Below are 27,700 nucleotides of genomic sequence, written 5' to 3'. Positions count from 1 at the left end.
ATGCCTCTTGAAGCTTTCTTTCGTAGTGGAGTGAGCAGCATTCCTGTGGCGCTGGTGCTTCTGCATGGAGGAGCCATCCGGCTCAACTACCCGAAGGCAGTGCAGGCGGAACTTCAGGGGGCGACGCATCACTACTTGCACATCACTGATGTGCGTCAGTTTGGCAGAGGTGGCATTGTTTGCCGTTCGCCAGACCAGGCGTGTGTGTACGACTTAAGTGTTCATCATTTGGATCGATGCAAGTGAGTGCCTTCATTCCCCCACATCTTGCCTGCACTAAGGGAATAGTTCGTGGTGTAGACTCCTCCTTAAGTCCAACAGGGACCCTAGAAAATCTTTCCGCGGCTGCAGTAATTGCTGTTTACCGGTGCAACAGAATGGTGGACAATACACGCGTCCCTACTGAGTCGGTAATTGCCACGTTTGCAGGACGTCTTGCCCTACAGAGATAAAAGTCTGGCTTCTAATATTCAGAGTGGACCCACTTGCCTCACGTCCATTACAATGTCGAAATTGTTGGCGCTATGGTCACAGCATGGGTGGTTGCAAATCGAGCCTTCGTTGTTGCGTCTGCGGCGGCAGCCATTCTGCTAGTAATTGCTCGGCCGTGTCGGACTCTTGCACCCTCTGCGGTGGAGCCCACAAAGCTGATTGCTCATACTGCCCTGCGAGAACTCAAGAAGTCCGAATAATGGAGGTTATGGACAAAAGGCGCTGCTCACGTCAAGAGGCGATTGCGGCGGTAAAAGAAAGAGCCCGTGGTTATGCGAGTGTGACAGCACGAACCCAAGCTTTCGTTGATGGAAGCCTGTCACAGGTAATCGCACAAGCCATTGAAAAGTCTATGGCTAAAATTATGGAGCGCATAGTAGAAAGCGTCACGGAATGCTTCAATGGACTGGTTACCTCAAAGTTAGAAAAATTATTACCGAGTGTTACTGCCCTGCCATCATGCTCTGACATGAATGCTTGTTTAACCCAATCTCAGGAAAATGAAGCAATTGCGTCCGCAACCCATATAGAGCAAGTCGGGTCTGTCGCAGGTACCTCAACCAAGGCAACTAATAGCCCAGACAACCCTGATTATCCAGATACCTCAAACATGGAAATTGACGTGAGGGCACATAAAAGGAGGTGTTCTCCCCTTGAGGCTACCACTTCACACTCAGTTAGTAAATCCAAGAAAATCCTCCCTAAAGTCAACCCGAAAGGTAATATATTGGAGGAGGCTGTGGCCTCTGCGGTGCTCTCATCACTGGAAGGTAGATGAGGGTATTGCAGTGGAACTGCAGATCTAGTATTCGCTGCGCCTACAGATTTAAACGTTCTATCGTCTCAAATTTCTCCAGATGTAATTTTACTGCAAGAAACCTGGTTATCCCCACAAAAACAATTTTCTCTGCGCAATTTTAGGTCCTTTCGCCTAGATCGCCCATCGAGAGGCGGGGGACTGTTAATTATGGTCTCAAGCAAGTTTTGCCACAAGGCAAATATATCATTCCAGCTGATGTCTCCAGAATGTGAAATTCTAGCAGTAGAAATTACTTTCCCTGGCAGTAGGCCTTTCTCGTTAGTCAATATATACTTTCCCTCGGGTGGGCAGGATACACACCCACTAGACTCGGTTGTGGCAAAATGCGGTAAAGATATAATTTTGGCAGGTGACTTCAACTCTCATCATATATCATGGGGATCCAGGACAGACCCGTGCGGAAAGCGTCTATGGGACTGGGCAACCACAAAAAACTTTTCGTGTCAAAATTCGGGATCAGTTTCGTTTCTTCGCGGACAGTTCATAGCTGTGCTGGATCTTACATTTTCAGGTCCAGGTATTCCCAGATCCGCATGGGAAACGGTGAATCTCGGGACGACAAGCGATCACTTGCCTGTTGTGTTTGAAGTGGTAGGTGCGCAGTCCACCGTGCAGGCTCGAATCCACTCTTTTGTGGGTTACCGTACATTTAAAAATTGCTTGCGGACTACTTTCAAATCAATGGAAAATTCTCCATTGAAAGCCGAGGATATTTGCTCAATCATTGATACTTCGCGCCAAAGATCAGAGTTCCAGTTAAAGGCACGTAAAAGCACTGCTTCTACAAATTGGTGGAATGACGATTGCTCGCGGGACTACAAGCGACGCAAGGCTGCATGGAAACAACTCATGCATAACCAATCTCCGAAACTCCAATCTCCGAAAAACTGGAAAAACTATAAATTTATTGCTGGAACATTTAAAAGAACGGTAGGTAAGGCAAAAGACGATTGCAATGTCCGACATTTCGAATTCCTTTCGAAAGCAAATAATAAGCGCATTATTTCGGTTTTCAAGATCTCAAGAACTGATTCCACGCACCTTGAACTGGCAGTCGGTAGTTTCAACCACAAGTGAAATAGCTGACTCCCTAAATGTAATCACGCAAGGGTTAGAGACCCGCTTCGCTACCTCTCTGACCTTCTCTCCTTACGCGCAGGGCACTTCAGAAGATTTCGAAGAGTTTTCCATGGCAGAATTGTCCCAAGCCGTTTCCCGTTTACCAGCTGCAGCCCCAGGTCCCGATGGAGTCACTACCAAGATGATTAAACTTCTCTTTGAAGTAGCTCCTAACGGCTTGTTAGATACCATAAATTACTCAGTACAATATGCATGGTTCCCTCCTGTGTGCAGAATTGCGAAGGTGATTCCTCTGCTGAAAGACCAAACCAAAGGGTATGTCCTAGACAATATTCGGCCGATTTCTCTAACATCAAATATCGTAAAATTAGTAGAAAGATTATTAAACGCACGTATGGTTCAGTTTGTGACCACAAGAGAATTATTGAGCCCCTGCCAAATTGGATTTAGACCAGGGATGTCCATTTGGTGCGCACATATCGACCTAGAAAGCCGAATTCAGTTGGCTCGCTACCAAAAACAATAAGCTGCCCTAGTCACATTAGACATTTCTAAAGCATACGATAGTATGGAATATCCTTTATTAATAAAGAGGATGCAGGATATTGGATTGCCAGACTACTTCGTGACGTGGACTGCAGAGTTCTTGCAGGGCAGGGAGTTTTACTGTGCACAAAGCGGAATTTCATCGGGAAAATTCAGATAGACACGCGGGGTTCCTCAAGGGGCAGTTTTGTCCCCGCTGCTGTTTAACATCCTACTCAGCTCCATTCCTCATCATCAAAATGTAAGCACGTACGTTTACGCTGATGATATAGCATTTTTTGCATCAGCAAGTGATATTCAGTCACTGTACGAATGCTTACAGGAATACTTATGCGAGCTAGAAGCATGGTTGGACAATATTCGCTTGTCCCTTAATGTAAATAAGAGTGCCGTTCTTGTCTTTCCCCTACAAGACCCAGTTACTAGATCCCTTTCATACCGTCACTCTACTATCCCACAAGTGGGAAAGGTCAAGTACCTTGGAATTATTTATAATGTATGGTAAAGAAGTCCGACACGGTTGTGGACGACACGAAGGATGCGGACAAGAAGACGTAACAGCGTAGGCTTAGCCAGTCATAACCAGGAACAGCGTCTAGCCCGAGCCCCACTTCAGTAGCGCTGGTGATCCGGCTGCGGAGCTCGGCACGGCGCACTTCTTCCTTATAACTTCCCCCCTCGCTGAAGACGGAGCCGCACAGGAGGCCTAAGGCATCGTGAGGACGAAGGGCTCGTGATACGGCTTGAGCCGATCTACGTGCACAATTTCCCGGCCTCGGCGGCGCAGGTCCGTAGAGGGCGTCAGAGGTTCGATAACGTAGTCCACCGGAGACGTTTGGCGTACAATCCCGTAAGGTCCATGATATCGGCATACAAACTTGGAGGAGATACCTTGTGTCGAAGTAGGAGGCACCCACAACCAAACAAGAGCGTCAGGCGAAAACTGGTGGTGGGGGCGCCCGTCGTCATGACGAAATTTCTGCAGCGCTTGTTCTTGCGTTGTAAGGGCGCGAGCTAGTTGCCGACATTCCTCTGCATACCGGGCGGCTTCGGAAGCCGGTGTACCCTCTGATAAGTCGGGACGGTAAGGGAGAATGGTGTCAATGGGAAATGATGGTTCGCGGCCATATAGAAGAAAGAAGGGAGAAAAGCCCGTCGTTGACTGGGGTGCCGTGTTGTAGGCGTACGTGACATAGGGAAGGATGAGGTCCCAGTTGGTGTGGTTGGAGGCTACCACGGAAGCGAAGTCCCAAGCCGGACGGTGTTCAAGACAAAGTTCAGCGAGTTCTTCGGCCGCCCTGCTGTGCAAAAGCTTCGTGCCGAACAGCGTCTGCAGTCGCGCTCTCAGCAGCCTGGTGAGAACTTTACCAGCTACATCGAAGATGTCATCGATGTCTGTAAACGCGTCGATGCATCCATGACTGAGGGCAATAAAATCAAGCATATCTTGAAGGGTATCGACGTAGACGCGTTTCAGATGCTCATTTCCAAGAGCCCCTCTACTGTTGCCCAAGTTATTGAACTGTGCCAAAGCTATGACGAGCTCCGCCGTCAACGCCTCCTCAGCCGCCGTCCTCTTCCCCATCAGGAATCGTTGTCCTGCTTGACCTCTCCTTTTCCAGATGCCACCCTCCTCTCGCAAATCAAGGCTTTCGTCCGGGACGAAGTTGCTCGCCTGCTCTCCCTGATCTCCAACCCACCGGAGGCAAGTTCGTCTCTTAGTCTGACCCTACGACACGTTATAGAAGAACAAGTGTCCGAGGTCCTCCCTCTAGAACGGGCGCCTCAACTCACCGCGCCATTGACTTACGCCGACGCCGTCGTACGACCACGACCACCGACCTTTCGGGCTTCGCCTCCGATGCCTAGCCCGGTTTTTACCCTGCACCTCCACCAATTATGGTAAAGAAGTCCGACATGGTTGTGGACGACACGATGGACGCGGACAAGAAGACGTAACAGCGTAGGCTTAGCCAGTCAAAACCTGGAACAGCGTCTAGCCCGAGCCCCATTTCAGTTGTGCTGGCGATCCGGCTGCGGAGCTCGGCACGGCGCACTTCTTCTTCCTTACAAATGGTAATCTTGATTGGCGTCAGCATATTGAACATATAACTTCAAAAGCTTCTCGTGCAATGGGGATATTACGAAGGATAAGCAATTATCGATGAGCATGCGTAGAGACACACTCATAATGATTTACCGCATGTATATTCGACCTATACTAGAGTTGGGTTGTGTGTTATTCTCCGGCGCCGCGGCTTACTAGCTACGCCCACTAGTGTTGCTGGAACGGGAAGCGCTTCGCTTATGTCTGGGGCTACCAAAGTTTGTAGCCAACGCTGTGCTCTACAAGGAAGCACGATTACCTTCCCTTGAAATGAGATTTAAAATACTTACCGTTGAAACATTTATAAGACTCTATGAATCCCCACTAAGAAGATCCCAGTCCATCTTCATCAAACAACGAGTCGAATTTTTTGGAGTCAGATGGCCATGGTTTCACACACCACAAGTTATTGTATCTCAATCGTTATTGAATCCGTTAGACGTAAATATAGACGATATAATCACGGAAAACAGCATCTCAAATTCACTAGTTATTACTTATGATGACCTATACCCAAATAATGCAAAGCAGCTTCCCTCGCATATTCTTAACGGCTTACTTCAGGATCACTTGAATCAACTCCACACTAACGTAATTATAGCAACCGATGCTTCGCAGAGTGAAGAAAAAGCAGGAGTTGGAATCTTCTCATCATCATTGGACTGGTCTTTTTCTATTCGGCTTCCCGACTTGACTCCAATATACCTAGCGGAATTCCTAGCTGTTGTCCTAGCTTTAGGAAAGCTACAATCTTCCAGGTCAACGGCGGTAATAATCAGATTCTTTGTCGCTGTGCACCTCACTTACTGCTCCCGGCGAGACACACATATTGAAAACTTTGTACTCACTGGCTCCAAATCATTTGAGAAGTTTGCGATTAATATGGCTACCTGGGCACAAAGGCATATTTATGAATGAGGTGGCAGACAGCTTGGCCAAGGCTTCTATCAGCGGCCCAGTGCTTCCGCTTCTTCCAACGATGGGCTTTATCACGTCAGCCAGGTTCAGAAGATACATCCTTTTAACATCTTAATCGAACCTCAAATCATCCTTGGAACTACACCACTTACAATTCCCTTGGAGCAAGAAGTTTTGCAAAAAAAGACAAACGGAAGTTACATTAACGAGACTACGTTGTCGAGTCCCATCTCTAAATTTTTACATGCACCGATCTGGTCTGGCAATATCCCCATTGTGCCATTTTTGCAATGCATTAGAGACGATTGAGCACTACCTACTGGAATGCCTGTGTTTCTCCTCCGTGAGGAAAATGACATTAGAAATTACAGTGCGACAGCTTGGCCTGCCATTGAACACTCCGGTACTACTGTCTTTCGGAGCGTCTGTGCTTGGGCACTCACACAGGCATGTGTGCTTCGCCTTAGAAAGAATTTATTACTGAATCAAACCGATTTCATTGATGACCGTACTATTCTATTCAATTCCTCGTCTATTGCCTCGTTGATATATTATAGATAATTATTTTTTTCCTCTACGTAGCATGACAATCTACTCAACCGTTTCGATTTTCCTTCGCCTAAATTCATGTAACAAAATTTTAGATTTTTACCTCCATTTTCTGAACACATAGCAAAGTTTGCCCGCCTCTTGGCTAATCCCCGCGAGTGGGTAAGCGCCAAACTCATCAAGGACATCATCATCATCATCATAATCATCATCATCATGATGCGTCTATGCGAACAGCCCTGTGAGAATGCTTCCAGCAGTCGGCGCCAAAAGTCTGCGGTTCGGGACCCCGTGGAACTGGTTCTGGTCAGTAGCTGGCGGTTTTCTTCTCATCTGTCGCTCTTACATAATTGTTTTTGACCTTTTGTTTCAATATCTGCTAACCTTCCAGAATAATTACCTGTTTCTTTGCAATGTCACTCTCATCGCCAGGCCACGAGGCTTCCTCCTGGTCGGCTTCCGTTCCTAACTCTGAATTGCCGGTGGAGCTTTTCCTACGCAGTGGGACGAGCAGCGTTCCTGTGGCTTTGGTTCCGAGTGATGGCGGGGTGATTCGCATGAAGAATCCCAAAGCAATTCAAACCGAATTCCGGATGGCCTCGGCCAATTTTCAACAAATCACCGATGTTCGACAGTTTGGCCGAGGGGGCATTCTTTGCTGCTCGTCAGACCAGGCTTGTGTTCAAGATTTACTGAAGTGCGATGTTTTCGCGACACATCCGGTGAGCAGTTTCATTCCTCATCACCTCGCAGATACCAAAGGCCTAGTTCGCGGTGTCGACATAAGTCTATGTCCGGCAGAAATTTTGGAAATGTTTTCAGTGCCAGGCGTGATTTCTGTGTATCGTTGCAGTCGTGTTGTTGACAATAAGCGCATATCCACAGAAGCAGTCATTGCTACGTTTGCTGGAATGAACCGCCCATCGGAAATCAAGGCATGGCCACTTATATACCGAGTTGAGCCTCTATCACCTCGTGTCATTCAGTGTCTAAAGTGCTGGTGGTTCGGACACTCCATAAGAGGCTGCAGGTCAAACACACGATGCCGAATGTGTGGAGAAGGCCATCATTCAAATGACTGTTCTTCCCGAAATGAGTCCTGCTGCCTTTGCAGTGGTCCCCACCCCGCAGGTGAGCCTAATTGCCCTGCAAGGTCTAAAGAACTACAAATCCTTGGAATAATTGATAGACGTCGATGCTCTCGTCGTGAGGCCATTGGAGAAATTCCGAGCAGGACTCAGGGGTATGCTGGTGTAACGGCCCGTCAAACGCTGTGTACGGAAAACTCAATCTCTGAGGCTGTGGCAGCTTCCATAGAAAAGGCGCTGGAGAAAGCAGTGGAGCGCATTATGACAAATCTCACCGACTCCCTTGTTCAGGTGCTTTCCTCACAACTAGCTCCATGGCTTCAACTAAATAATAAAGCCAATATTGAGGATATGGTGTCGGGTCCACCACGAACTCCACCAATTGAAATATCGACCACGCAGACAGTCGCAAATAACGATTCATCAAAGCATCAACTTCTGAGAGAGTCAACCAAATCTGTCTCTCCGACACAGATGGGATGGAAAATCAAGATGTAGATATGGACGCCCGATCTCTTAAACGAACAAGGTCACCAACAGAGAAAAAAACCTAGCTCTCCCACCAACTCCAAGACAAAAAAGTACGTTAGAGATATTCGGACTAAGAAGGACTTCTTAAAAGAGAGCGTTTTAGACCAAGCAGTCTCTGCTGCTCGGATTTATTCACAATAGGAACTTTAACAGTAATTCAGTTGATCTGTCGTTCCATACTTTCCGCTGCAACAGATTTATTATCTCATTTCTAAATATTCTCCAGATGCTATTATTTTGCAGGAAACTTGGCTTGTTGCTGGTCAGACTTTTCATCTCAAAAATTTCCGATGTTTTCGATTGGATCGCCTATCCCGAGGCGGTGGTTCAGTTTTGTTCGTCTCATCAAAAATCTGCCAAAGAACTACTATAGCATATCAGATAATGTCCTCAGACTGTGAAATCTTAGCACTGGATATAATACTTCCTGGCTGCATACCTTTTTCTATAGTTAACACGTACTTCCCTGCTGGAGTGCAAGATACCCGCTATCTGGATAGCTCTATTGCTCGCAGTCAGAAGAACATCATACTGGTGGGAGATTTTAATTCTCATCATGTGTCGTGGGGTTTCCGAACGGACACTTGTGGAAGACGCTTCTGGGACTGGGTCTTAACGAATAATTTCTCTTGCCTAAATTCGAGGGCACATACTTTCGCACGGGGTCAGTCGCGATCTGCCCTAGATCTTACGTTCGCTACCTCGAGCATGTTTGTCACCTCCTGGAAGACTGTAGACTCCGGAACTAACAGTGATCACCTCCCTATAATTTTTGAACTGCTTGCCCCGTTGACTAGTTTACATAGTAATGTCCGCACTTTTGTTAATTATGAAATTTGAAAATGCGTTAAAATCAGCTTTACACGCTCAGGAGGGCATGGAGATGGATATTAAAGCAATGAGCCTATGTTCAATTCTAAAACAGTCATCAAAAAAAAGCTCAGTTTATTGTTCAATCTACTAAGGGTGGATCATATTGCCCCTGATGGAATTCGGACTGCGAACGAGATTTTAGACGTAGAAAAGCTGCGTGGAAAAAGCTTTTATACAACCAAAGTCCTACTAATTGGGCTGATAATACATATATAGCTACTACATTTAAACGAACCGTCTCAAAGGCTAAGGAGGATTATGATTCCAAGCACTACACATACCTTTCGAAATCTTGCAATAAAAAGGCCCTGTTTAAATTTCTTAGATCTCGTAAAGTTAAACCGGCGCCCGTGAATGTCGATTCTGTTGTTTTAACAACAAAAGAAGTATCGGAATCACTTGAAAAAATTGCTCAAGGACTTGCGCAACGTTTCAAACATAAATTTCCGTTAGGCCTACAGAAACCTCCCTTGGGAGACGACTTTGAAACAGTAACAGCGACAGAGCTTCAAGGCATTATTAGTTTATTACCAATGTCAGCCCCCGGTCCAGATGGAATTACAACAGAAATGCTAAAAGTTTTATTTGATTATGCGCCCCAGGAGCTCCTAAACATAAATTTCTCTCTCAAAAACGCATGGGTTGCAAGAGAGTGGAGAATAGCTAAAACTATTCCATTATTAAAGAAAAAATCAGCTGGACTTGAGTTAGACAACATAAGACCGATTTCTCTTACTTCCAATGTCGTCAAATTAATAGAAAAAGTTCTTCACGGCCCCATAACAAATTGTATGCAGGATGATACCCTTCTCAGTCCTTGCCAAATAGGATTTCGTCCCGGGCACTCCATATGGTGCGCCCATGTAGATTTAGAGAGCCGCAATAAACTTGCTCGCCGCAAACGAGAGTGCGCAGCTTTGGTGACGCTAGACGTATCAAAAGCATATGACTCTGTAGAACATGGTATTCTATTCGATAAACTTCAGTCTACGAATTACCCTAAATATATAACCGCTTGGATCTATGAATTTATAAGGGATAGCGAGTTTTATTGTTACCAACATGGTATTTCGACTTCCAAACACAAGCAGACAAGAGGTGTACCACAGGGTTCCGTTCTTTCCCCTACGTTATTTAACATTTTGCTAAGCACAATTCCTTTGACTTCAGAAGTACGCGTTTATGTTTATGCGGACGATATCGCATTTTTTACATCCGCAAAATAATATACATTCACTACAACAGTCGTTGCAGAATTACATAGGAACGCTGGAGACATGGCTAGAGGGGTTATGTATGTCGTTAAATATTAGCAAAAGTGCGGTATTAGTATTCCCATTGACTGCACAGGTACATATATCTTTACAATACCGACAGGAAATCATTCCCCAAGTTGACGAAGTCAAGTACCTTGGTGTCATCTACGATGGCAAACTCACCTGGCGCAGTCACATTGAACATATTAAAACAAAGGCAGAAGGAGCCGTAGCTATGCTCCGCCGGCTCGGACACCGACGCTCTGGACTACGCAGAGATACCTTACTGATGACCTATAAAATGTATATTCGGCCCATATTAGAATTCGGGTGCGTAATATTTTTCGGTGGTCCCGCCTACAAAATCAAACCTCTGATACTCTTACAAAGACAAGCTCTACGGTCATGCCTTGGGCTACCTAGATTTGTTGCCAACGTTCTTCTTTATCAGGAAGCTCATATACCCGCCCTCCGCATTCTTACGGTTCAGATATTTTTAAAAATTTGACTATTTTAAAAGGCGTATGAAATACATATTTCTCACTGAACCGTCTGAGTATTTCCAAGTATCGTGGTCGAGATTCCACAGTTCTCCGGTAATATTCGTACAAGAGCAGTTACAAAAATTGGATGTGGCCCTACGCCATGTTCACCATTCAAATGATGCCTTACCAGACCTCAAAATTCTGTTCGATGACATATTTCCAAATCATGCTCAACTATTGCCAAGGCAACATTTAATTAATATCTAAAACGGCCACCTACACCAGCTAACCACTGACAATGTAATAGCTACGGACGCTTCTGTGTGCTATGAGAAGGCAGGAGTGGGGATCTTCTCTGAATCTCTTCAGTGGTCTTACTCCCTTCGTCTTCCCGACTTCACATCTATATTTCAGGCAGAATTATTAGCGATCATATTAAGATTACGAGAACTGCCCCAAAATGACCCATTAGCTGTTATTGTGACCGACTCGCTATCTGTATGCACAGCACTAACTGCACCTTTAAATTCAGCAATTCTGAGAACATTCCTTCGATGGTGCCTCCGTACTTACGAAAAGTACGTTTGCTTTGGGTACCGGGACATCATGGGTTGCACTTGAATGAAATGGCTGATTCACTCGCACGAGCTTCCCTGAACGGCCCTATCATATCTGTTTTGCCGACATCAGCTTATGTCACCGCGGCTAGATACAGAAATTTCACTATATCTCAAAACTCTGCAATATCCATTCTAACACCGTCTTCTGATTTCCACCATCTTAGCTTCCCATGGAATACTAATTGGTGCCCTTCAAGGCAATTGGAAGTGTCTTTTACAAAATTGAGAGGTCGCATACCTCCTCTAAATTTTTACTTTCACAGGTCTGGTCTCGCAGTGTCCCCTCTATGTTCTTTTTGCAGTGAACCTGAAACTATCGAACATTACTTTCTCTCGTGGCGCCGCTTGCTAAGACAAACACAACTATTAAAATACTCATTTACAAAACTTGGCCTCTATAGCTAACCTCGCCAACCATTCTTTTTTTAGGGGCGACTTTACTGGGATCCAGCCACAGGGATGCTTTTCTGGCAGTTTACAATTTTATTAGAGACACAAAAAGAGTACCTTGTTGAATTTATATAATTATCCATTATTTAAATTATTTCATTTCTTTGCGTTTACTTATTTTATCGGAATTCCTAACAATATTTATTGCCCTTCTAAATTACAGTACTATCGTCCCACGCTCCACTATAGAAATCTAGATTCTCTCTACATCTAACCATACGGAAAACCGCCTGCTTCTTGGCCAATCCTCCATAGTGGGTACGCGCCACTGTCTGGGGCACAAGACAAGGCAAGACCGCATCCGGGGCCGCATCGGGAAGAAGCGAGCTCGAGCCTTCTCCAACCCTGGCAACGGCCGCGATCATGGACGCATCGCCAACGGAGCTGGTTTGATTACCGTTGTTGCCGGCACACTCCCAGAGCATGTGTCGCAGCGTTGCTCTCTGTCGGCATGTTTTACACGCGTCTATTGAATATAAACGCGGACAGCAGTGGTGTCAGATAGCGGGGCTAGGGCAGGTGTGTTTGGAGCAAGCGTAAAGTTACGGCCTCGTTCCTGTTCAATTTATCGTGCGGTGGCGGGAATGTGCGTCTTTCGAGTCTGTAGTGTTGGGTGAGGTCTCTGAACGTGGTTAGGCGATCGCCCCACGCCCAGTGTGTTTCTTGTTGTTGTGTTTCTGTTGTAGTGTCCCGATCCGGCAGATCCGATGCCCCGCTCTCGGGGGCGGAGGCGGCCACATAATCAGCGACTGCTCGGCGTTGGAAACCTCGGGCCGTGGCGTGGGCCGCCTCGTTGCCCGCGAGCGGAACATCGGTATGTGCCGGCATCCAGAGGAGGAAGACCGTAGAATTTTGGGGTTGCGAGGGCGATGACGGGTCGCCGTCGTCAGAAAGTTGGAGTATGCGGGCCGCTTCCCGCGAGACACGACCGCGCGCGAAGCTGCGAATGGCTGCCTGCGAGTCGCTGATCACGATCGCAGCGTTCGGCACCGCGAGGAGCGCTAGGGCTACCGCGGCTTCTTTGGCCACATCCGTGTGTCCCGTGGTCACCGTGGCGCTCGCGAGGCACTTACCCGAGCGGTCTACAACCGCGATCGCGTGTGCGCTTCTCCATCCTCCATATCGCGCCGCGTCTACGTACACCGCCTCGTTGCTGTTACCAAAATTCTGCTGAAGGTCGCTTGCTCGTTTGTGGCGTCTCCCGGCGTGGTGCGTCAGGTGCATGTTCTTGGGAAGCGGTGGGGTGATCAGGCGGTCGCGAACAAAGGCGGGAACCGCCATCTTTTCTCCATGCTGAGTGTGGTACGCGATGCTGAGCGACTTGAGGGTGCATCGACCTGCCTTTGACCTCGATAATCGTTCGTATTGCGCAATGTCGTGCGTCTCGATTAACTCGTTAAGGGAGAAAAAAATCAAGGTGCCGCCTGTGACGTATGTGTCACGCGATCCTCGAGGTCTGGTATGGGAGAACGCAGGGAAGGAATTGTTGCGAAGTCTTGACGGGGCGAGTGGAGAGGGTCTTACTCGGCAGGGAGCCCGCTTGCTGAAATCATGGATTCGCGTCACTGCATTATTTGTATCTCGGCTATTAATGAGCCTATTTGAAGAACTTTTGTGGTAGAACTTTCCCTAGAGGACACCTAACTACTTCCCGCATTAACCAAAATTTGTTATGGGGCCTGGTGAGGGCTCCTTTACAGGATTAAAAAAATTTCTGTGGCACTAGATTCCTGTGGTGATGTCACTTACTAGTAATGTCATTGATTGGTTAGGAAAGTGATCCATAGCCCCTTCAAATATTCGAAATGGGCAGCAGCTAATCTTGTGGCAACATTCGCCGAAAGTCGGTGATGTGTTCCTTGTCAGTCTGCATTTCCTAGCTTACTGCCGCCTGTGCGCTGCGTCTAAAAGTAATAAAGCTAAGCTGTTTCAAATACACCACGTTCACACATATTCCAGAACAGGTGCGTGGGCTCGCGGTACGCATTAAATATGTGCTACTACTCGCCATGGTTGCTCAGTGGCTATGGTGTTGGGCTGCTAAGCACGAGGTCGCGGGATTGAATCCCAGCCACGGCGGCCGCATTTCGAAGGGGGCGATATGCGAGAATCCCCGCGTACTTAGATTTAGGTGTACGTTAAATAACCACAGGTTGTCGAAATTTCCGGAGTCCCCTACTACGGCGTGCCTCATAATCAAAGTGGTTTTGGCACGTAAACCCCCATAAATATGTGCTGTTCTCCCCCCCCCCCCACGCATTATGCCCGAGGAATTTTTACGAATTCTAAAATTCAAAAGTTGATAGGTATGCATCTGTCGTTGGTGTTGGCTGGTCGTGATGCCTAGTTTTAATAAGTGGTTAGTCCTTGTCTTACCACTGCTCACTTTGTTTCACGTCCATTACACATTTCGACAGCGGATGGCTGCTGCTGACCGACCCCAGACACCGTGCCCTGGCCCCGCCCCGATGTTACATCGGACTGTTCTTGGCGTTGAAGCGAGCCTCCCAAGTGGAACCGCCAGTGGCGCACGGCCAAAAGGCAAGTCTCACTCGCTGCATCCCGTCAGGTTTCACTAGACCTTTACTATTCGTGCGGGTTGGCATCTACCCTTCAGTGCTGCACGCTATGGTGGCTTCATCCAGCGGGTTGCTTGACACGGTTTTTACCGAGAGTGAGGGTATTTGAGCGGCTAGCTTTTAAAGAGACACTAAAGGCAAATACTGTGTCCATGTGGACTTAACATACCATTCCATAAATCTTGCAGCTCTTGTTTCATGCAGTGAAAATATTTAGTTCAAGAGAAAATAGCGGCTTAAGTGTCCCCATGCATTTAGCCATATCAGAAGCAGTCAACAAACACACACTAAGGACAACATAGGGGAAATTACTTGTGCTTTAATAAATGAAATAAAGAAGCAATAAATAATGGAAATTAACGTGGATGAAAAAACTTGCGAAGGTTGTGGGTTCGGTTCCCACCTGCGGCATTTCGCGTGCCATGCTCCACTAATTGAGCTACCGCGGCGTCGTTTTCCCATCCACTTTCTTGGAGATTTACGTGTCCTAGCAGAACCCTGGGAGCGTTAAGGCCTTCACCCAAAAAGATCACGTTATCGTGACGCCTGTGGCGAAAAGGACGTTCGACGTCCGCCGCCAAGGTCTGCGAGTGGTGGCGCTGGCTAACACTTCCAGGGTTCTGCTAGGACACGTAAATACCCAAGAAAGTGGATGGGAAAACGACGCCACGGTAGCTCAATTAGTAGAGCATCACACGCGAAGGTTGTGGGTTCGGTTCCCACCTGCGGCAAATTTTTTTCACCCAGTTTAATTTCCATTAATTTGTCGTTTCTTTATTTCATTTATTAAAGCACAAGTAATTTCCCTTATGTTGTCCTTGGTGTCAGTGTTTGTTGGCTTCTTCTGATATGACTAATAATCGGACCCTTCGGTTAACCCCCTTTCTTCTCGCCCATACATTTAGAGGAATTCAAATCGCCCATCCCCGAGCGGAGGGTGACGTTGAATAACCATCACATGCCTTTATTCCCTTCCGTGAGTAAAACATAGCCGGATAGAGGGTGCTACCTTCATTTTGCTGTTTTTTTTCTGGAAAACGCAAATGTACGACTACACAGAAACCGAGCTAAGACTTTGATCCGCCGCTGCAGTTGCTCTTAGTAAAATGCCGTGGACCCTACAGAACCAGACCAGTAACGCAATAACGAAACTAAAACGCGGATGCGCGGCGAGCGCAGTCGAGCGAGATCGAAATCCATAGAATGCCTACGTCACTGTCAATGGTGAGGTCAGTGAGCTGTATTTCCTAAAAATGGCATAGCACTTGACAAGCATTTTCATGTCTTGTAACGCAGACAAGTCTTTCTATTACGAATGGCTGAGTACTAATGACAAAATGATCACGTGATAGTCCTACGTATGGCTAGTCTTGCTAGGCCTACTTCGTCGGGCGGGTACAGTCAATCACACAATCTTGCAGAACACGATATCTGAGAAAAAGCTCAATACCTTCGCGGCGCTCACAACGCAACATAGGATTCGCATTTACAGCCTCCACCACTATATGTGAACAACATTGTAACAGTTGTAACTAAAACTGAACACCACAAACTACTCATTAATTGACCGTTTTCTGAGATCCCATGGCCCGCAAACCTTTCTGGTTTACTGTATCTGCATTTGCCGCAATTTCTCGTTTACTAAAACCCGTTTAACGATAATATTGACGCCTTAGACATTCTCGAGGAATCGTTTATCACTTCACTTATTTGTGTTTAGTGTCGCTTTCATGCATTTAGCAGTAGTATGTCAGCGATATCTACACGCCGGCTAAGGTCTCTCTCCTTTCGTTGAAGTTTTCTCTTTTAGCAGTCTCTTTGAGTTTTACACACTTTGTGGTATGTTTCTCCTTCCGTAGCTAGACTTTTTTTACATAACAAGTGACCCACGTCTTGTGCTAGCTTGGCCCACTACCCGATGCTCGCTGTTTACCATAGTCAACTTCGGTCACTGGGTATGTGCCACTGTATGTATGTGTACACATATGTATGTATATTGATGTATGTGTGTCACGTACCAGTTGCGGCAATGGACACAGTAGCAAAACTGTGACTGACGAAACTAACGTTTACTGGGCGAACCTGTGCCCACAAATACAAACTACACTGAAAGCCCAACGATAGCGGCGAGCACAGTCGGCGATCGTCGAAACTATGATGTGCCCGTCAAGCGCGTCGGCTTTTATACATGCGCAATCCAATGTTCCAGAGCAATCGCTCCTGCCCACGTGTCTTCCAAAAATTCTACGGAACTGGCGTCGCACATGCAATCGTATTATACAAGCTTCGTTGACGAGACAGCAGAAAGAACCATCGATAATTTTCGAGAAACTTCCGATACCCGCGGGTGCGTCCCGCGCTGAGCGATCACATTTGTTAGACGGCGAACAGCTGTTACCCGAAAAAGTTAAACAAGTACTTGTGCCAATATATATGTCAGCATATATACATACATGTCTACTTTACCTTTTTCGGGTGACCGTATATATATGCATTATGCATGTAGTATGCAATTACACTCGTGAAGCTCTGCACTATGCACTGTGCACGCTGTGGTCACGCTGCACAACGCTCTAGGAAAACTGAATCATGAAAGTCTTTATTGGTGAACCTGTGCCCAAAGAAGCAAGTGACACTCAAAGCACAACGGCGGTTAACCGAGATCGGCGGAATGCGATGTCAGTCAAGCGCATTTGCTTTTATACGCGACTCGTGGAAGGCTCCAGCGTATTCGCTCGTGTTTGCAAACCTCTCATCGCACCAAGTTGGGCAGAACGATGGCATTCGAGTAAGTTCCAAATCATGGAGGCGCGTCTCGCACTGAGCGATAACTTCATCCAATAATAAAATGATCAACAAGTGTTTGCGGGTGAAATGCGGCCCTCGGAAAAAGGATAAAAAGTGCACGTGTCCTTTTTGGCTATCCTATCACACCTATCATGCCAATAATTATCACAGCATAAAACGGTTCATCATAAATTACGAACCCATTGCAGGGAAGATTGGTATATGCAATCGCATATTTTTTCGTTAGTCACAACCTTGCAAAGAAATAAAGAACCCCTGTGGAAGCATTGAAGAAGTAAATTATATTCGAGTGCAATTTCGAAAGCAGGCGAAGGGAACATAATGCGGACAGAAAGATAACTTTCTGTAGGTGGGAGCCGAAGAAGTCTTTGCCATTACGCATGCAGCACTTTGCCGATTAAGCAGTTCTGGCGGCCATCATCCCGTCCGCTTCGTTCGGTTTTTGTGCATATTTGCAAGATTAGCCCTGGCCATGTTCACACTGCTCATGGCCAAGGAAGTAGATGTGGACCGTTTTGCAAGGTGTTAATTTTTAGCGTCTGTTTCACTTCTGTTCAGCTTTAACCAGGCACAGCCTGAAGAATTGCTTCGGCAATTTTGCTGCTTCCAAAGCTGTTAAAACACTCCAGGCGATTTCCTTTCCGAGTTACACGATTCCCAGAGAGTGCTTCCTGAAACCATCGTTTCCCCACACCTGGTGACCTTCTCTAGAACAGCGTGACACTTAGGCCATCGTGTCTTTGATTACGTGCGTTGAGCTTCACCGTTGGCCTTAAGGTCAACTGCGACGAAAGTTGTCTTAATTGTTTGTGAGTGACTGGTGTTGCACAGTTAAAGAAATCCTGGGACGGCTACTGGGCGGCTAATTGTCATGCTTTGGCACTAACTTACTTTAAATACTACCTTACCGAGTGATAGATAAACCTAGTAGTTAGTGAATGATACGTGTCCCACCACTTTGCCTCCAAGATGTTCAGTGCGCTGCGATAACTGATCTCAAACCTGTCCTAAGAGCTGCCCTGGTTTTCAACATTCTAAGCCATGCGTAGGCTTTGAGAAGTGACAATTAATGCCGCTGCCTTTTGTCTTTTTGTTTCAGTATTGAAAATGTCTTTTGCAAGCTTATCTAGAACTACCCAATGATAAGTAAAACGTGGTATTTCAACTTTTTCGTGGTCCAAATTTTCATTGTACTTTGTTTTCAGTGCTTGCTTCGACCCATTCCATATGAAAGCTCTACCTTCGATAACTGCTCATCGTCGTCTGCTCGCTGGGACAGCAAAGCAACCTTCAATGCTACTTTCATATTGCCTCCTCAAAGCAGCTTTCCTTGCTGTTTATGTCTGTACTAGAAGAGGAATTCGTTCCATCATAGTTTCGTCAAAATGTGAAAGTAGCAGTCTAAACCTCAGCATAATCGGGGAAGGGGTGTCTGCGTGCAGCCTTCCATGCGGCAGTCGTGCCGTCGGTACCCGGAAGGCGCAAGCCTTGGGATCTGCAGGGTCGTCTGCACGACCTTCAAGAGCGCCTGAAAAGCATGAAAAGCGAGAAGGAGCAGCTAATTCACCAGAATACCAGCCAGGTGAGAGCTCTATCTGCCTCACTGCTTCCCAAACCGTTCAGTTCACTTGCCCCATTAGATGCCGTAGTCCACGAGCCTACCTAACGGGGCTTGCAATGTGTGCGTGTTGGTAACGCATTTTGAACAGGTGTACGGTAGCACTATTAAAAGACGGGACAAAAACACAGAGCCCAATGCGCTGTGTCCCTGTGCGTCTTCTTTTGTCCTGTCTTTTATTACCTAAAGGGCTTTGGGAATGCTGCCACTGGATTGTGTACGTCGTATACTTGGTCTGTGCTCCTTTCTTTCTATCCTTTAGTTCCTTTACTTCCCCACTTGCCGGGTAGCCAACCATAATTACCGGTAGAGATTTGGGAACTTGTGTTACTTAGCGACTTCCGTGGCTGTGCACTGAGCATGACCTCGTTGCTGAAGAGAAAGGACGAGACAGTAATTCACTGACTGCAGGCTTCTGGGCATGTGCTAGAAACGAAGACGGGAGCCTTGCCATTTTGCACTTGTTTTCCGAGCGTCTTCGTTTCTCGGTTTGGTGCAAAAGCGTCCCATCACGGCATGCTCCCAAATCGGCCAAATCGGTGCCCTATTCGGCAATTCACTTCCACCATTGCAGTGGCATTAAGGAGTCTTCCACGGTCATGGTGGATTCTTCCCAAGTTCTTCCGTACTGCCGCCAGCACCAAGTATAACTGTGTGCCTGATCGATAATTTTACCTTATTATTAATAGGGCATCTCTGAGCCACATAGGACTTCGAATGTTTCCGACAAGATTATTCAGGAACCAGTGCGAACAGTTTAGGTAACACGTGACCGCGATTAAAATGTGCACATCCCTGTTGCAGCTGGAAGAGCTGGAGAAGCTCAATGCAGAGCTTATCATCGAACGGAGAAAGAACGCTGCATTGACCACCAGGGTCTCAGAACTTGAGTCTGCTCTGAGGTGGGTCGCACTTCCTGTCCGAGTGTGTACCAATGTTAACTACAGCAAGCCATCGTTACGAGATGCACACAGGCATCCACTATTTTCTCGTAAACTCCATTCTTCACAATAGGTGCTTGGGTAACTGAATTTCTTTTCCCTTTTCTAAAACCTTCGAGAGTGTTTTACAAACTGCTCATTTATAAACTACGACTATTAAATCTTGATCCCCGCATTTTAACCTGGATTGAGCTTTCTTGATAACCGCTCAGTTTGTTTCAGCATAACGGCATTAATTCCACACAATGCACCGTCCATTCTGGTGTACCACAGGGCTCAGTCCTCTTCTTTTACTCATGTACACCATCCGTTTACTATCATGTGTTTTCTCATCTGTTCATTTGTTTTCTAACGAAGTAATTTTCCTAGAAACGAGGCCTAATGACGAAGTTCTTCAATCAGACATTCTCTTTTACTGGTTTAATACTTGGCTTATGGAACTACACATAAATAATGCAAATCTATGTGTCTGTCTAAAAAGATCACTAGTTTACCCAGTTTATCCTAAAAAAATCAACGCACGATTATGCACCGTATCTTCATGCAAGTATCTCGCAGTTCACATTAGTAGCAATCTAACATGAGATACTCGTACCTTAGATACTCGTACTCGTAAATTCAGCCCAAATCACTCGAATTAATTCCTTGTAGCTCTCCAAAGTCTGATCATTCAGCATCATTTTGGTATGCCTGTCTCCAGCGTTTCATAGCTTTCCTCCATACTAGGCCACGCGAAACACCTAATTTCTAAATTATTCAAAACTACTTGTTACACAAGAAAATCAAGCGCGTATTTAGAATCGTGTCAATATGCCCAAGTTTGTTCAAAATGCGCACGGTTTCTAACTGGAGTGTCTCCCACGAGACTGACTACTTTGTGATAGACGGAATTGGTGCAAGCACCAATGAAGGCGAAGAATAGAATGTGTGCATTGGTTCAGCTGCATTTTCTGCTGCCCAGTCAGGCCACTGCTGCAAACAATGTTGACCTACTGTTGTTGGTTTGCTGCATGGAGAAACAAATATATGGTTGTTGCTATGCCATCTACCCGTTTTACTGGACCCTCCTGCCATGTTTGTTTGTTGTTATTCCTCCGCTGAGAAAATTGATCATTCTTTTGTCGGTCCAATCCGATTGAGTAATTATTTTTAACGTCTCTGTGCAGCTCATCGGAGGCCCAGAAGCTCTCCGCCCGCGCGGTAAGCGACTCGCTGTTGACCGAGCTGCACTCAGCTGCACAGCAGGTGGCCACTCTGGGGCAATCTCTCGCCAATACCGCAGGAGCGTTTGCCGCTCTTACATGCGACGATGCAGCCCTCATGGTAAGAGATTCAACTCTTAACGCTGTACTTGTGCGTCTGTTAATTCGAGCCAGATAATGGTTTCGTGTCGCTTACCGTGCCAACTTTCCTAAGGCCGTCGTGCTTGTGGCACCGGGCACCCGGTTCATGTCCGAAACGTTTTTCGGTGTCCGAAATTGCAGTTAATATTATAGTGCTGGGGTAGGTGACGATGCCTCGTGGAAGTGGGAATAATGGCGCAAATCTGAAAAATCGGTGTGAGAATGTATAGACTATTGAATTTTGCATTCTGGTTATAAAAATATATGTTTTATGGCACCTGCAAACAAAATTTGCTTTACTATAACTGATACCAAGTTCGAGACATTTTAGATTTCACCACACGAGTAGAACCTCTCACTGAAATAAAGCATAAGCCAGCAATTTTTTCTTCCCCTCGTTATCGAGCAGTTTGTTATATTTGTTTGTTATATCAAGGTTCAACTAATTCCTTGAAATTTACAGTATTTGCTTTTAAATCTTCTTGGGGCAGGCCGAGAATAAGCTTATTCGACAGGTGTTTTTTCCAGGTATTACCTGTACCCTAAGCGCTGCCACGACGGACTTTGCCCCTAGTGGAGTCACCACTGAGGTCACCGTTGGGGCTGGGCGCATTCATTATTACCAGCCAAGTTCGCAATATATGGTGAAGGCTAATTGCAGGAAAGAAATAACAAGTTTGGTTTGGTCCCACAGAAATTTGTGCACCGGCCAAGAGCGTTGCTCAAGATCGCAAATTACCCCAGAGACGAATTTACAAAAGTCTACTGTTGAGTTTTCACTTTTCATTATTTTGTGTTAAATGAAGCTTCCGAAACTTATTAGGAAACATGTTACAGGCCGTCGAAGTGATCTAGATACAATAATTGTCTGTATGAACCAGTTTTGTTACAATACTCACTCGGTAGGTGTGTCACGACGTCACAGGCTATGACTGCCACACAGCCAGAAGAAACAAGCTCATTACTGTTACCCTTTCACCTGCAATGACATCATATTTCGCCTTGCTGCTACATGTCGGCAAAATCCTGTCGCGGTAATGTCGACGTCAGATCTAGCCTTTCATGACCATCTTGAGTATAAAGTTGGAACACATAAGTGTTTCCCGGTCTTCACACTTGTTATAGCGTGCTCTTTTTCTTCGCGTGTGCATGCGTGTGTGGGTGCGCGGTTGTTCCATAGAAGGCAAGATTCCGAATTTAAGTCCCGCTGTTTAACGATCTATCGGTAAAATTGTTTGATGACTAACAGTGTGCCATTTACAGCAGACTACGTGGCAAAATTGCCATTTTTCTCAAATTCAGGACCGCTTTTCAATTTGTTGCATGACAAAGCACTTCTATCCAGTTAAGTAATGCCAATATCACATAATAAAATGACAGTGAAAAAAGCAGAAAGTGCTATAAACATCGAACCTGCCCCAAGTTTTTTCTTGATTCAACAATATAGAACAAAAATTAAATGATGCGCAATAATTGGTGCGTGACATCATAGTGTGACTATTCTCAATTATTTACAAAAACATTCTGCACTATTGAATTTAGGTGCAAATAAAAATCGATTTCCTGTCTTGCCTTGAACTGGAATTTTAATGACAGTAAGGTAGATGAACATTTGTCTACGAGAAATATTTTGGGAGTGCACTTCATTAGGCGTGGTAGCTAGCCACATTATAAATATTGTCGCATTACTCGTAGTCTCATGACCATGCAAGTCGGACGGTTGCACTTCACAGCCTGCGCATTGAACTTGAAACTGCCAGAGTGAAATGTTATTCAAACATCGCGAGCAATATTCTATCTCGAATTGAAAAGTGCGTTCTTCATTATGGTCACTGGATGCTGAAATTTTCAAAGCAACCCTTCCAATTTAAATGAATATTTTTGCTTGATTAATCTTTCTTTAAACAGGTGCCAATTTGAGGGGAAGTAAAAAAGTAAAGGGTCTTTTGCAATGTCTTACACTAGAGTTTCGTAACACTACTAGTATCCAGCGCTGAACTACTGCAACACTTCTATGCAACGTGTCACTCATACTCCCGCTTTCGTCGTTAGCGTAGCCGACCAGTAAACATGGCAGCTCCATTGTCGATCTGCACCAAGGAGGAAATGAGGGCAGTGATTCGCTTTTTGTATGCCGAAGGTGTTAAACCTGCGCAAATTATTCCTCGATTGCAAGCGCAGTATAGTGACAGTTCATCGCGAAGGAAGATATACGAATTGATAGTGTTTCGAACACGAAAAAACTTATTAATGTGACGAGGCATGATCGGGCAAGCCATCGACGTCCTCGATTGAGCACAATTTGAAAGTCGTTGAGTGCACCGTGCTAGAAAAGAGACGAATCGCAGTGGACGAAATCGCCTATACTTTACGTATCGCTTATGGTTCAGCTTATTTCATCATGCCCGACAGGCTAAATTTTAGGAAAGTGTGTGCAATGTGGGCCTCGAAAAATCGGCGCAGTATAAGGCACAAAGGTTGGACATATCTCGTAAACATTTGGCCTGTGTCATCGTCGCGAGGGAGATCAATTTTTAAGACAAATTAGTTTCCATAGAAATTTTAGGTGCATCATCACGTACCGGAAAGTAAGGCTGCGGGCATAGTTTGGAAACGCTGATCATCACCAGAAGTTAGAATAACCTCACCAGCTGATGGTTGATCTTTAAATTTTCTACCACTATTCTGGGACACGGAAGGTGTGGTAGCCGCTCATTTCACCACTAGAGGTGAAACTGTGAACAGTGACAACTATTGTGATGCGTTGCGATCTAACTGAAACCTGCAATCCGATCCAAATGTCGTAAAAAAAACTGCGAAAAGTTGTCATCCTGCAGCAACATAACGTTGGGCCAAATTCTGCCAAACGGTCGGTCGAGACAATAAAGGAGCATGGTTCCGAATCGCTGGGACAGCCGCCATACATTCCAGACCTGGCTCCAAGCGATTTTCATGTTTGGACCATTGAAGGAAGTGCTCTTGATTATTTGCAACCAACGCAGAAGTCAATGATGCCGTTTAAAATTGGTACAGGTGCAACCCAAAAACTTTTTTTCCCGACGGAATAAAAAAACTTGTGAAACGTTGGGCAAAGTGCGTTAAGTGCAAGGAAGTTATGTACAAAAATGTATGTTGAAGTTTTCTATCTGAATAATAGTACCTTTTCTCAAAACTCGCTTCACTTTCTTCACGTCGCTTCGTATATTCGGATTTTATCCCGAAAAGATTAATGCCCCACGGAGCTTAACCATAACGGTAATCAGTTTCGGATATGCCATGCAAAGTTTCCAGGCTTACATAAAGCTAGTCCCATCTGTTTTTATTCGAAATCGTCAGGCACTTACACTTACATTACGCTTACTACAGACCGGTACTTATCCTTGCCCACGGAGACTGAACATGTTTTATCCAGAGACGTATACAGAGCCTTATTGCCAATATTGTGGTGCTTTAGCCACGCTCGAACACATGCTATGGTCTTGCGAAAGAATTGAAGACTCGGCGATCAAGGATGCGTCCAGGTGAGAGGCTGCACTTCGCAGCCCGGACCTGCATGAACAATTCTGGGCTGTCCAGCAGGGTCACGATGTGGCCGTGAGGCTTGGCCTTCCGGTCCCGACGTGGGAGCGGCCCGCTTAGTGATTAATTATCACTACTTGCAGGAGCAAATAAAGTTTTCTTTCCTTCCTTCCTTCCTTCCATTAGTCCTTTCTATTTCTAGGAAAGAACTTTCACCACTTACAAAAGATTAATGGTGAATTTGGCTATTGACACCGGGCTAAGTGCGAATGCGGAATACAAAGATTGGGCTAGCTTCACCTCATAGGTCTTCATCTTGTTGGACACTATCTGCTCGTATAGTATTACAACCTAGCCACATAATCCTAAGCGCATTTACTCACGGAAGTTTGCGAATATGGAAACCCAAAGCTCGGGTTTTCATTCTTTTCTGTGGTCCTTCTGTCCTGCACAAGCACACAGGCTGAATATTGGCATTCATGAGATGACCTGTGGTTGACACATTGACTGCACCAGGTTGCTTAAATACTTTTTCATCTGGTCATCAAGCACCCCCGAAATATTCATATTGGACATAAGGAGGCAAGAGAGGCGCTGGCGTAAGGGCAACTGATCTTCAATTGAAACGAACAGACAATGTCAATACAGGGCCAGGAAGTACCTCACGTGAAAGAAAATACATCGGTATATGGATAAACTAAGGCGAGACATATCTGGAAACACTGGACAAACCAATAATAGCAAAGCAGAAGAGAAATGCGGCCACAATGAAACAGTGCCAGGGGGATACAATGCGTACGAGGTGCTCCGGGGTATGTATAACGGTGTAATGGTTCCAGAACTTGCATTTAAAATGAGGTTGTTTGCTTGAAATAAAGGGTACAATCGAGAATCGATGGCAATCAAACGTCAGTGGGGTGACTCGCATTGTGCGCTCACGGGAAGACTACAAATGAAGCGGTGCCGGGTGATTTGGGCTGGGCAAGATTTGAAGTAACGGAAGCTCAGAGTACAATTGATTATGAAGAACGACTTAGGAATATGGAAGGAAGTAAATGGGCTTGGAGAGTGTTCAGGTATTTGTACTGTAGTTACGTTGCGTATTAGTTAATGTAGTTGTTACATTCGTTAGTAAGTTAGGTTAGTTTGACGATTCCTCTAGTAATTACCAATTTGGCTAGTTATTCAGCTCAGCTAACAAGGCTAGCCAACTGATTAACTGGTAATTAGCTGAGAAAGTTTTATAATATTTTGTTAGTTAAGTAATTTAATAATAAGCAGCAATTTGTTAATTGGATAACTGGAGATTGGATTGAGAATCCATTCGTTGGCATTGTTAGTTTGATAATTACCTATTTCTGGTTGGTTTGTTAGTTTGAATCACCAATCTTTTTACGCGCAGTTACATAAGTGTGCTAAATGAACTTACTCGGTAGTCGGTTTTTAACGGTGGAGTAGTCCAAGTGTACTATTTGAATTATGCATTAAGTTATTCTTGCGAACGCAGATGAAACTTCATACATGGCTTTGTAGTTTTTTGAAATCATTCGCGTTTATTTTCTGGACACTGTACAGAAACAGGGCAGCGATTTGCGCGTTGTGTCGACAATATTCACACACCGATAGAGGCAGTTGACCCTTGCGCCATAACGAGAGTACGCATAGAATGCCTGTGGCGTCCGTTCGGAGTCTGTTCCAGTCCACCTTGTACTTCCGCCATGGTGTAAGAGTACTTTTCTTACACGGATGGATGTTATAAGCGTCACCTTGGGAACGAAGCGGTGGGTTGCGCCACCAAGCTCTTGTTACTATACTGCCTAATGTCCTACCTAAGTTAAACAACAAAAAAATAAACGCTGAACTCTCACACCCGAATTTTCTGATCCCCTATTGCTAACTGTGCTTTTGTATGTCTCCGTTTTTTGTCGTTTTCCTACTTTTCGTCCACCAATCCTCCACTAGCCTCTTACTAATGCCTATTGCCGATATCTTTACTTTTCCACTGCACCCGCTGAACGCAAGGGCTTCAAAGAGGCCAGTGGTGCCTAAATCAACCGCTGGGTAGACGTCTTCACATTCTAATAAAACATGCTCCATAGTTCCCTAGCTTTACCGCAGAACGCACATGCTTCTTGTTCCTTCTTATATCTTGCTTTATAGGTACGTGTTCTAAGGCATCCCGATCTCGCTTCGAAAATTGATGAGCTTCCCTTTCAGTTGTCATAAATTGTTTCCGTGACTTGCGCCACGGTGCGTCTACTACGGGCGCTATATGAAGCTCTCCCATACGTCACGCGAAAATTTCGTCACCAGGTCCAAAGAATTCCAGGACCCTGACTGTACCTCAAGCACTGCCGAGACACGCTACCACTAATTGAATCGCCAGTGGTATCATCTTCTGGGTTAGGTGCGTGTGCGCTGACCAGCAAAGTCGGAACTGTCTGGTGAAGGCCAATTTCAGCATAAAAATGATTTCGGACACATTGAAATGTATGGGCGGCATCCCTATACCCTCCGCTGGGATTGAATGGATAAAAAAAAAGCTGAAGTTGAATTATTAGAAGTCTTTTCTACCTAGATTGACCTTGTTGCAAGTGTAAGCTAAGTTTTTAACCGAAGTATTTCTTCTTAATTGCCCAATTTATTGGACGTGACAAGTTTTCAACAGAACTTTGTCTTCTGATGTTTTGTTTGCCACTCAGTTTTTTACTATGACACTCTAGTATCATCTAGTACAAATTTACTAGAGAACGTGCGTTATATGGTTTTCTTGCTTCCCGCAACTATTTGTCATAGCATGTATTTGTAGGAGCTCGCTTGTGATTGGCAACTGTAAAAACTGTGGCCATTAAAAAATACATTGTGCATGATAAGTGCGCATATACCTATTTGCAAAGAATTAATCCCCATTTCTTTTTCTCCGCTTACAGGAAAACGATGTCCACCATGAGACCACAAGACAAAACTTGTAAAAGGAACGAATAAAGGTGCTCAACATGAGCATGTTGCTACTGTCTGGTCGTTTATCGCGTGCTTTTATTTTTTTAACTCTATGTTCTTAATCAGTGATTTTGATG

General features: G+C 45.4%; 1 protein-coding gene across 1 annotated transcript; it reads left to right on the top strand.

The window, feature by feature from the left end:
• Positions 1 to 27,644, top strand: LOC135909099 (uncharacterized). Its single transcript, XM_065440933.2, has 9 exons — positions 1 to 154; positions 4,561 to 4,647; positions 6,637 to 6,818; positions 12,071 to 12,202; positions 14,233 to 14,356; positions 18,645 to 18,784; positions 19,625 to 19,722; positions 20,928 to 21,084; positions 27,554 to 27,644. Exons 1-9 carry the CDS (start codon positions 1 to 3, stop codon positions 27,593 to 27,595), a joined length of 1,116 nt encoding a protein of 371 aa, XP_065297005.2. The 3' UTR covers positions 27,596 to 27,644.
• Positions 27,645 to 27,700: the final 56 nt, after the last annotated feature.

The sequence above is a fragment of the Dermacentor albipictus genome, unplaced genomic scaffold, assembly GCF_038994185.2.
Source record: "Dermacentor albipictus isolate Rhodes 1998 colony unplaced genomic scaffold, USDA_Dalb.pri_finalv2 scaffold_24, whole genome shotgun sequence".
NCBI lineage: Eukaryota > Metazoa > Arthropoda > Arachnida > Ixodida > Ixodidae > Dermacentor > Dermacentor albipictus.
The sequence above is the reverse complement of the archived record's forward strand: the minus strand, read 5'-3'. Positions and strand labels throughout refer to the sequence as shown.